The sequence below is a fragment of the Lipotes vexillifer genome, unplaced genomic scaffold (assembly GCF_000442215.2).
Source record: "Lipotes vexillifer unplaced genomic scaffold, Lipotes_vexillifer_v1.1 scaffold469, whole genome shotgun sequence".
Lineage (NCBI taxonomy): Eukaryota > Metazoa > Chordata > Mammalia > Artiodactyla > Lipotidae > Lipotes > Lipotes vexillifer.
Window position 1 is genome coordinate 3,718,496 of NW_006788006.1, and position 10,884 is coordinate 3,729,379.

General features: G+C 57.6%; 1 protein-coding gene across 4 annotated transcripts in view; it reads left to right on the top strand.

Annotated features, from left to right (window-relative positions):
* The window catches only part of ARMC6 (armadillo repeat containing 6), a 14,833-nt gene extending 8,737 nt beyond the window's left edge, over positions 1-6,096 (top strand). For 2 of the 4 annotated variants that reach the window (XM_007461079.1, XM_007461078.1), the window contains exons 4-8: positions 353-926; positions 2,673-2,818; positions 3,497-3,628; positions 4,003-4,140; positions 5,319-6,090. In XM_007461079.1, the coding sequence (XP_007461141.1) occupies positions 353-926; positions 2,673-2,818; positions 3,497-3,628; positions 4,003-4,140; positions 5,319-5,531 (1,203 nt within the window). In that variant the 3' untranslated portion in view covers positions 5,532-6,090. Of the gene's footprint in view, positions 1-352; positions 927-2,672; positions 2,843-3,496; positions 3,629-4,002; positions 4,141-5,318 lie in introns of all 4 variants that reach the window. The other 2 variants (XM_007461080.1, XM_007461081.1) reach the window with 2 other exon arrangements.
* The last annotated feature ends 4,788 nt before the right edge of the window (positions 6,097-10,884 follow it).

A 10,884-nucleotide genomic window follows, 5' to 3' on the forward strand; every position in this document is an offset into this window, starting at 1 on the left:
GTGGCTAAGACTCCCCGCTCCCAATGCAGGGGGCCTGGGTTCAATCCCTGGTCAGGGAACTAGATCTCACATGCCACAACTAAGAGTTCGCATGCCGCAACTAAAGATCCCACATGCTGCAACTATAGGATCCTGCATGCCGCAACTAAGACCCAGCACAGCCAAATAAATAAATATTAAAAAAATAAATAAATAAAAGCACAGGTGTGGAAGCTGCCACAGCTGGAACTAGCCCCATAGAACTTCCACCAAGGCCCAGATCCCACACAAGGGAATCCCACAGGGGTGCAGCACTGTCACTGTGACCGTCTTTGGACTGAGCTGACACTGAAGTTTCTCCCATGTCCCTTAGGCCCTGGATGACCTGCAGGAGTCCATGGCCCGCTCTCACCCCCAGGAGGTGTCAGCACACCTCGCCCGCTTTTGCGAGCAGTGCAAGCAGCAAAAGGCCTGCCGCTTCTTGGCAGCCGAGAAGGGGGCCTACCCCATCCTCCTTGCCACCTGGAAGTTGGCCACAACAGGTGACCAGGGTCTCCTGCTCCAGGCCCTCAATGCCCTGTCAGCCCTGACTGATGGCCAGCCCGACCTCTTGGACACGCAGGGCCTGCAGCTCCTGGTGGCCACACTGGCCCAGAATGCTGACTCGGCCAACGTGACCTGCTCGGGGATCCGCTGTGTGCGCCACGCCTGCCTGAAGCACGAGCAGAACCGGCAGAGCCTGGTGAAGGCCGGTGTGCTACCCCTGCTGACTGGTGCCATTGCCCGGCACAGCCGCTGTGCCAACGTGGTCAGGGAGGCCTGCTGGGCCCTACGCATCATGACCTTTGATGATGACATTCGTGTGCCCTTCGGCCGTGCCCATGACCATGCCAAGATGATCGTGCAGGAGAATGGAGGCTTGAAGGTGCTCATTGAGGCCGCCAAAGGTAGGAGCAGGTGTGGCAAGAGTGAGTCAGGGTTTAGGACTGCTGCAGGTCTGGCTGGCTCTGGGCACCACTTGTATTTGTAAGCTTGGTCCCACCTGCATGGCAGCCCTAGCATAACAGTGTCCTTACTCCTAGTTGCTCCAGGAGAGTTCCAAGCCAGCACTCATTGGCCCACAGCACATCCCATGCTCATCTCTAAACCATTTGGGGAGGGGGCTTGGCTCTGTCCAGCAACACAGACTGAGAGTGGAAAAGAGGGCTCCTCAAAGGGAAAAATAAGGGTGCTGTTTCCCGAAGATGGGGGAGTGTTGCTGGCACTCACTGTGGCCGCTCTCAGGCGGAGGTTTACGCTTTGGTTCATACTTGGCCGCCCATTCTTGTGCATGTCCATGTGTCTAACTCTGGGGTGACCCTGATGAGGCAGCCAAGGGAGGTCACAACACTGACGTTTGGGCACCAAAGCCCCTGACCTCTGTCCACTGCACCCACTGGAAAAGGCCTGGCTGGGGTCTGGTGCACAGAAGGTGCTAGAAGAATGAGTTCCCCTTTCTAGCCTGTCCTGTGGCTCTGGCTCTCTCGCCAGGCCTGTGTGTGCGACTCTGGCCCTGTCTGTGGGGGAGTGGGGCCTGCGTCATTCTCCCCTTCGCACCTCCAGAGAGGGTGAAAACCAGCTGCAAAGTTGGGCTGCTTTTCCAAGGGGCACTTTGCATCTTCCTTGTTTATTTGCAGGAGCTCCTATCAGTGAGAGTGCTACCACAGAGACAGAACCAGTAGGGTGTGTGTGTGTGTGTGTGTGTGTGTGTGTGTGTGTGTGTATTTTTGTATATATATGTATACATATATACGTGTATATATATATATACAGAGAGAGAGAGAGGGAGATTTATTGTAGGGAATTGGTTCATGTGGTCGTGGGGCTTCTGAATCTGAAATTTGTGAAGCGGGCCAGAGGCTTGGGCAGGAACCAACACTGTGCTCTGCGACTGAGCTTCTTCCTCTTCGGGGAGACCTCAGGTTCCCTCTTAAGGTCTTTGGCTGATCAGATGAGGCCCACGCAGACCGTCAAGGGTCATTTCCTTGAAGTCAGCTGGCCGTGGATGTACCACATCTAGAGAATGCCTCCACGGCACACCTGGATTAGTATTCATGGAGTCACTGGGGACTGTGGCCTGGCCAGGGGCCCTATAAATGGCCATGACGGAGCTCTGTGTCTTTATGGCTCTCCGTGCCCCCCTGCTAACTCGCTAACTCTCCTCCCCCATCATTCTCAGTCATGCCTCTCCTCCCTGGTGCCTCTGAGCTTTGTCTTCAGCACCTGTGTTTAATTTTGCTCAGGTCAACTCTATCCATATGTCCCTCTGCAGCTTCTAGGTGTCCTGTTGCAGTTAGGAAGGTCATTCCCTACCCAAGGTCATAAAAATAGTCTCGGATGTCTTATTATAGCACTATTATGGTTTTCTTTTTTTAGCTGAGATCATCAGTTGGTCTGGAATTTATCTGGGGCACAGTCCTGTGTCTTCCCCGGCAGCCAGCAGGGGGCACTGCAGGCCCAGGCAGCACCCCGCCCCCACCCCCGCACCTTGTGGTCCCTGGGGCCCTCCTGGTACCGGCAGCCACCCGCCCAGGCAGAGGGGCCAGGCTTCGCTGGTGGAGCGGGATTCGGGATTCCTCCCAGGACTACTGGCTCGGAGTGTGGGCTGGTTTTCTCTCTCCTCACCCCGGCGGTTCCTCCTCCTCCGTCTGCAGCGTTCCCTGACAACCCCAGCATCCTGAGTGATCTCTGCAGCACCCTGTCCCGCCTGGCTGTCCGCAACGAGTTCTGCCAGGAGGTCGTCGACCTCGGGGGCCTCAACGTCCTGGTGGCCCTGCTGGCCGACTGCAGTGACCACCAGGTGGGCGTCCAGAGCTGTCTTAGGGTGTGAAGTCCTCTCGCCTGAGTTTCACTCTGTCATTTCTCCCGACACCTGGGGAATGCTCCGGGCCTCCCAGTGAACTCTGCCCCTCTAGAGCCCGATCAGCCAGCCAGGCTTGAGTCAGAACACTCTGGCCCTGTCTGCTGAGCCCAGATCCAAAGATCAGTTTTCACTTCTCATGACCCATGAGAAGGACCTCAAATTTAGGGGGAAAACAAACCCACCCACACTCTCTCACTGTCCTTTAGTGGTGGGGGGGCTGGTCCAGACCCCAGCTTAGGTGTGTGATGCTTCAGTGAGGCCACCCGTGCTCTGCTTGCTGGCCTGAGCCAGCCACACGCCCGTCTGTGTGTGTTTTGGCGGGGGTTGAAATCATCCAGACGCCTCGCCTGGACGCACGTGGCCTGAACCACAGGGTCCACTTCCCCAAGCCTCCCCTGCCTTCTCTATACAGCAAGTGATGAATAACCCTGCTCTTCCATGCCAGCTGCACACCCCGGGGTGGCCCCACCTGTGTTCAGACAGCAGACATTGAAACAGCCCCAGACCCTCCCTCGAGACCCCCTCCCACAATCCAGCAACCAAGCAGTTAATGCCTGGGTGCCTCTCAGAAGAGGGGTGTGGCCGAGTGTGACCTGTGCATTGCCCTCTCTTCAGGACCTTGTGAAGCAAGTGCTGAGCGCCCTGAGGGCTATCGCAGGCAATGATGACGTGAAGGATGCCATTGTCCGTGCTGGCGGGACAGAGTCCATTGTGTCCGCCATGACCCGGCACCTGGCCAGTCCCCAGGTACCCACCCCAGGGCAGGGGGGACACACAAGGTGGGGCTGCACGGCTGGAGTCCCAGATCAGTATCTGTAGCTACATAATGGTCTTTCCCATCTCCTGAAGCAGGGCCAGGCCTAGGGTGAGGTCAGCGAGCAAGAGGCTGGGGGCAGGGTGAGTGAGGTCCAGGGTGGGGTGAGCAAGGGGCCTGGGGTGAGATCGTCACCCCTAAGAGCTTGGTTGATGCACCTGCTGTCGTTTCTGTTACTTCTGGTCCAGTACACACGTGGACTGACAGCGGTCTATCCAGGTGAGGTTGCAGGGTACTCACCTGGGGAGCTGGTGACAGTGGGGGTCTGTCTGCCTCCTCTCGGCCATCCCCGTGACCCACCCCGCAGGTGTGTGAGCAGAGCTGCGCGGCCCTGTGTGTCCTGGCACTGCGCAAGCCAGAGAACAGCCAGATCATCGTGGAGGGCGGCGGGGCCCTGGCTGCACTGCAGGCCATGAAGGCACACCCGCAGGAGGTTGGCGTGCAGGTAGGTGTGGGGGACAGGAGGAGGGGACGGGAGCCTGGTGGGCAGGTGGGGCAAGGGGCCAGCGTGCACGTTGCAGGGGGCGGGAGGGGGAGGGTGCAAGTCCTCTTTGTCCCTGTTCCATCCCCATCATGACCCAAGACTCCAGGGTCTCCTTCCTTCTCAGCCCCTGATGTCCTGCATCTACTTACCATCCTCCAGAAATGTGCTGAATTCTGCCCGCTGCTGTCTTTACTCTTCTTGCATTTGCTCTTTTCCTTTCCTAACAGCCTCTTTAGAGGGATCTGAGGAGGAGGAGGAGTTGGGGGGACCAGCAGCTGGGGATCTGCTGGGGTTTGGGAAAGGTTCCCTGCCCCATCTTAGGCTGCTGCTTTGTGTTTTGCATGTGGGGCCACTGTCCACGCCTTGCTGGGGAGTCAGCAGAGGTGAAGTGTAGACAGGGCAATGCACAGCCCTGCCAGAAACCCACACTCCTCCCTGCAGCAGCCCCCAGGGCGCTCCCTGCCTCCCACCTTTCATACCTTCCCAGCACAGGGGCCTCCTTGTTGGTCCTGAGACACACCAGGCTTGGTCCCACTGGGGACCTTTGCTCCCTCCTCCAGGATGCTGTGCCCTTGGCTGGCCCATCACTTTGTCCGCTCCTGACCACCCCGGCCGGGCAGGCCCTCACACCTCACCTGCTTCTCACGTGCTCTCCCACTGGTTGTGGATGCCATGTTGGGGTGCTTCTCAGCACCCACCCCCGGCAGAGACACAGAGCACAAATGCCAACTGAATGAATAACAGTATAATTGACAGATGGACCCTGTACACAACCCCGCTTTTCCCACTGTTTCCCTGCCTTCCTCCCCTGCCGCCCGGCCAGGCTGTTGCCAGCATCAGGGGATGTTGCTCTGAGACTTTGGGTCTTGCACCTCAGGGACCAGCCCCACGTGCCAAGCACTTGGCTACCCTGAGCTTTAGTCTCCTCACCTGGGAGCTGGGGTGATTAGCCCTGCCTCCAGGGCTGCCAAGAGGATGAAGTGGAGGCATGAGTCTAGCCTGATGAATCATAGCATAGGCACCTGCTGAATGTTGGCTACAGCCATGTTGTCTTATGATGAGGACTCCAAGGTCAGAGTGGACCCCAACCCCGGCTCCCACCTGCTGGCTCACAGCCACTCGCCTTCTCTCCCTTCTAGAAACAGGCCTGCATGCTGATCCGAAACCTGGTGGCCCGAAGCCAGACCTTCTCACAGCCCATTCTGGACCTGGGGGCTGAGGCACTCATCTCGCGGGCCCGTGCCACCCATCGCGACTGTGAGGATGTGGCCAAGGCCGCCCTGAGGGACCTGGGCTGCCACGTCGAGCTCCAAGAGCTGTGGACTGGCCAGAAGGGTAACCTGGCACCATGACCCCAGGCTCAGTGTGAGCTGTGACTGAGTGAGTCATGTGACTCAGGAACAGCTGGGCAGAGGGTGGGGGCAGGAATCATGTCCTGCTACTCTGCCTCCAGATTCCTCCCCCATTAACAGGAGGTGTTTTCTGATGGGTACCAAGCATTGGCCAGTGGGTGGGAAGGGAGCATTAGTGAGGTGCCTACACAGCAGAAAGCAGCCCCTGGGTCCCGGCCTCCCCGCATGCTGTTCTGCTCACCGGCTGACAGCATCAGCTTCATCCATCCTGTGCCACCCAACCCCACTGCCCTTTCCTAGTAGAAGCACCCCCTCAGCATTGCTTAGGGCCAGAGGTCTATCTGAAACCTGGAAACCATACTGGCCAATCTCATAGCAGGATAGGGATCCCACTTCTGTTCCTACAAGTCCATTCTCATCCCTGCTACTGCTTCCCTCACCTGTAAAATGGATCACAGATGCCTTGCTGTGCTGAACAGAGGGCAGGGACCAAGGCTCGTTTGTCTCCAGGTGTCCCAGGCCAGCCAGTGATGCCTGGTAATAAAAGACTGTTGGTTGATCAATGGAAGGGTCTCTTCCATAGCACCATGCGGCATGGGAGCCACAGCCAGTGGCCTCAAAGAACAGGGTAGAGGGGTGCATGTTTGGGGAGGTCAAGGGTTCACTGAGGAAAGTGAAGGGGTTTTGAGAGCAGCCTGGGATGTATGATTCACTGTCACCCTCAGAGGGGTGGGCTGCTGGGGTCATTGTCAGACTTGGGGTCCTAGGGTGCCAAGGTTGCTGTGCTCAATGTGCATTGAGTTTCGGGGGCTGGAGCGCTCAGTGTCTAGCCCCCACCCAGCTCTGTGGCCTTGAGCTGGTGACCTAACCTCTCTGAGCCTTGATTTGCTCCTCCGTAAATCAGGGAGAGGGGAGGGGATAGAGCCCCCTCCGAAGTGTGTTGGAGCAGAGCTGGGCACATGGGAGACACCCGATCATCTAGCTTTAGCACCCAAGACACCCTAGGAGAACCGTCCTGCACTCTCCCGCCTGGCCACGTTGAGGTCCTCGCTCACTGGTTAGCTTGGGCAGCCTGGCTTTCCTCTCTGAGCCTCAGTTTCCCCATCTGTAAAGTGGGCATCACTGTCGCTGCCCCCAGTGCCCAACCTCCCCAAATGTCTTGGAGGGGTCACCAGGCAGCGGTGCCTGGCAGACCCCAGCTCTCCTTCTCTGCATTCACCCTCGGGGTCATGTTGTGGTCACCTGGCAGCTCATGCATCCCGCGTGGCCCAGTCAGGGTCAGGGCAGCCTCAGGCCCCCTGGTGGGCTCCAGGCGCCATGGCTGACACCTCCAGCTCATACATTAGGAGCTCCTCTCACCTCTCAGAGTCCCCACCCCACTACTGGTCATTCACCTCCTCTAGGCTGAAGAATGTCTTGAGTTCAGTCCTTGACATCAACTCAGGCCCTTGCCCAGAAGGCTTCTAGTTTCTATGGAAATTGGCCCATGCAAATAGCTATGGGGGGAGCATCACCCTGGTCCCACCTTCCTGTGGTGTCCAGACCTCCTCCACCCCTGGATGGGGGGGTGGGGCCCTGCCAGCTCAGTGGGGCTGATGAAAACCTCTGATCCCGTCACCCGGCCCTGACCTTCCTCACTGGGGACTCAGCCACACCTGCTCCAGGCTGCCCTGACTTGACTTCTAGGTTGGCCGCCAATGTGACCTTGGGTCATTCCTGTGACCTTGGAGCAGTCCTTGGGCCCCCGTGAGCATCATGTTTCTTCATCTGTCTCGTGGCGTGGGGGTGGGGGGATGCTACTAGTTCATTTCTGGGGAAGTCTGAGGTGCCAGCCCTGTAATTCCTGCCTTAGCTCTGCTCTCAACCTGCCTGTGGCTCCCCATTGCCCTCTCTGTAAAACCAAACTGTCCTCCAGGCCCTACCCACCTCCCACCCGCATCTTCCCCATGCTCCCATTTAATCACAGTTTCAGTCACTCCAGCCTCCCCACCTCAGGGCCTTTGCACATGTACGCTGCATGGAGCATCCTTCCCCAGCCCTCCCTGTGGCCAGCTCCTTCCAGCTCCTTCCTGGCACCAGGTTCCAGATCACACATTGCCTTCTCAGAGATTCCCTATTGTTCCCCTGCCATGGCACACGACCCCCCCCCCACTCCCCTGGCCAATCACCACTTGTGCTATGTCCTTGACCTCTGACCCCATCTAAGGTCACCTCACTTGTGGGCTTTTCTCCTTTGTCTGCCCCTCCCCCCCATCCATGAGCTCCATATGGGCAGGCTTCTGGGTCCCCGCTCTGCTCTAGTTTCCCATAAATGTTTTTGAATGTACACCTGAATAAATTAATAGGTACGCAGGGTGGTTGGAGGGAAGACCTCTGCCCCTGCAGCCCCAGTGCCCTCCCCTGGGCTTTCAGCCAGCCTTCCTACAGCTGCAGGCTTCTTCCAGGAGGGGTGGCTCCTGCTTATCAGTCCTCCCCACCTTGCCTGAGGGCGTCTTCAGCGGGTGTGGGTCACGGCCTGTTTGGACATCCCCAGGCTGGGTGAGGCCCCGCCTCCAGCTGAAGACCCCACATTTCACTGAGGTCTGCCAGGCCTGTGTTCCAGTCCCTCCTCTGCCACCTCAGGTGAGCCTCTGCCTCCTCACCTGGAAATGAGCTAAGTGTGTCACTGCACAGGGCCACAGCAAGGCCTGGTTCAGGGGGTGCCTGGCACAGAGCACTCTTTTTGTTTTGTTTTTGTTTTTGTTTTTTGCGGTACGCGGGCCTCTCACTGTTGTGGCCTCTCCTGCTGCGGAGCACAGGCTCCGGACGCGCAGGCTCAGCGGCCATGGCTCATGGGCCCAGCCACTCTGCGGCATGTGGGATCTTCCCGGACCGGGGCTCGAACCCGTGTCCCCTGCATCGGCAGGCGGACTCTCAACCACTGCGCCACCAGGGAAGCCCACAGAGCACTCTTTTAAGGAGTGCTTGCCTTCCTGTCCTTGTTTTTGACACAGAAACATGGGCTAAGGGGGAAACCGCTACAAGGGAGGGGTCAGCACATTCAGTTCTGCCTCTACTGTTGTGTGCTTTTCGAAGAGGGGCCTGACCTCTCTGAGCCTCTGGGAGGCTGAGTGAGGCTGCCTGTGAACCAGTTAGTCTTTTTTTTTTTTTTTTTCCTTGCGTTATGCGGGCCTCTCACTGTTGTGGCCTCTCCCATTTGCGGAGCACAGGCTCCGGACGCGCAGGCTCAGCGGCCATGGCTCACGGGCCCAGCCGCTCCGCGGCATGTGGGATCCTCCCGAAACGGGGCACGAACCCGCGTCTCCCGCATCGGCAGGCGGACTCTCAAGCACTGCGCCACCAGGGAAGCCCGAACCAGTTAGTCTTGACTGTCGTTGCTGTCAAGGATGTGTCCCTCCAGCCAGGGAAGGGCCCAGCATCCTGGGAAAGAAACACTGTTGCTTTTTCACTGTGAACACATTTGAGAGGCAGGGCCTGTGAACCCCATTTTCCAGATGAGAAACAGACTCGTCGGCAATCAAGGGGCCGACGTGGGATGAGAACCTGGCTTGGCCTGCCTCCATGTCCCTCCTCTGTTGCCAGCGTTGCTAACATGACCTTGGGCAAATGGCTCTCTAGCCTCGGTTGATTAAGCCCTGTCACCGTGCCCAGGCCTGGCTCACGGCCGTCGTGTCAGATGATTCCTGGGATTCCTGAGAAGTAGCGGGAACTGGCGGTGCAGAGAGTCAGTGTCCTGCCCAGGGGAAGCCAGGCAGACAGGGAAAAGCTGGGATCCCCTGGGCACCCTCGCCAGGTATAGCCGAGGTGCCCATGATGGGGGGTGTCAGTTGCTGATGCCAAGAAGCACTGCCTGCCATTGTTGGGAGGTGGCAGGGAGGTTGGCCAGCACCAGCTTGCTGATGAGTGAACAGAAGCCAGAGCCCAGCCAGCGCCACTGGCATCAGGAGAGGCAGCCCAGTGCTGGGCCACTGCCTGACACTTGCCTCAGTTGGCACTGTCCCTGGGGGTACTGTGAGACCTTCCAGGAGCTTACTGCCTCCCTCACAGGACCTGGCAGGTGGGTGCTGCAGGTGGGGACTCCTCCAGTATAAATATCTCCCTCTTTGGGTGGCAAACCATGGTCTGTGTCTACATTCCATCAAGTGCTATTTAGAGAGGGAAACAGAGGCCCCGAAAAGAACAGTTTATCCAAGCAACACTCAGCAAGCACTTGCTGTAGACCAACATGTTTGTGGTTTGCTTCCATTCATTTCGTTAATGCTCCCATCAACCCTGGGAGCTACTTGGAGAAACTGAGGCAGGGAGTTTAAGTCACTTGCTGAAGGTCCTGTGGCCAGCTAGTCAGGAAGAGCAGGGATTCAAACCCAGCCCCAGGCCCTTCCAGCAAGAAACAGTGGTTGCATGAAGCTCAGTTTTCCCATAGCAAAGTGGGCACCATCACCCCTATCTGGAAGTCAGGTCATGAGATGGTATTTGAGAAATGCCTGGCTCAGCAAAAACCTGACACCCAGTAGGTGTTCAGCACTCAGCTCCTCCTCTTCTCCAGAGGGCAGAATGGAGACCAGGGCAGGGCCTGGAAGTTGCAGGGAAGCCAACCAAGTTGGGAGATATTTGAGAGGAGGCTCAGGTGGGAATATCCTGGGAATATCAGGAGGCAGATGGTAGCCCCAGGCTAGTGACTCCCACTAGTGAGCCCCCCATTGTTTCCTCACAGGGGCCCTTTGAGAAGTTATAGATTACGCACTTAGCAGGGGGCTTGCACAGCCCTGAAATGTGAGCCATTATTAGGGCCTAGCTCAGCCTTACTCCCTCTCAGGATTCCCTGGTTCTGAACTTGATCTCCACCAACCCCAGCCCACACCTAGAGGAAATAAGAGCCAGTATCTGGGAACATATGTAATCCTCTCTGCCCTAGCACTTGGTGAGTCAGAGAACAGGGTAGGCTTGGGGGATGTGCCAATGACACAGCCTAGCACTGGACAGCAGCTGCCTCCCTATCTGCAAAGAATCCCATGACCCCGCACCTCACAGAAAAGCTGGGGCTCACAGGCCAGATGTGACCTGCAGAGGGTCAAAGCTTTCACCAGAAGGTCAAGGTGAGGGCTGGAATACAAATTCTCCCAGGGGTGAAGCCCCAGAGAGGAAAGATGAAGGTGTAGGAATCATTGTCCCATGAGGAAACTGAGGCTCATAAATTCCTTGCTCAAGGTTATGCAGTCAGACAGTGGCTGGACAAGTATTCAAACCCTAGTCACTCAGGGCCCCAGTGGCTGTGCTCTGACACTGCCTTACCCCTTTTCCAAAAAGCAGGCTACTTTGGGCCTGCTGAACTGCAGTGTGACCCAGGGCAAGG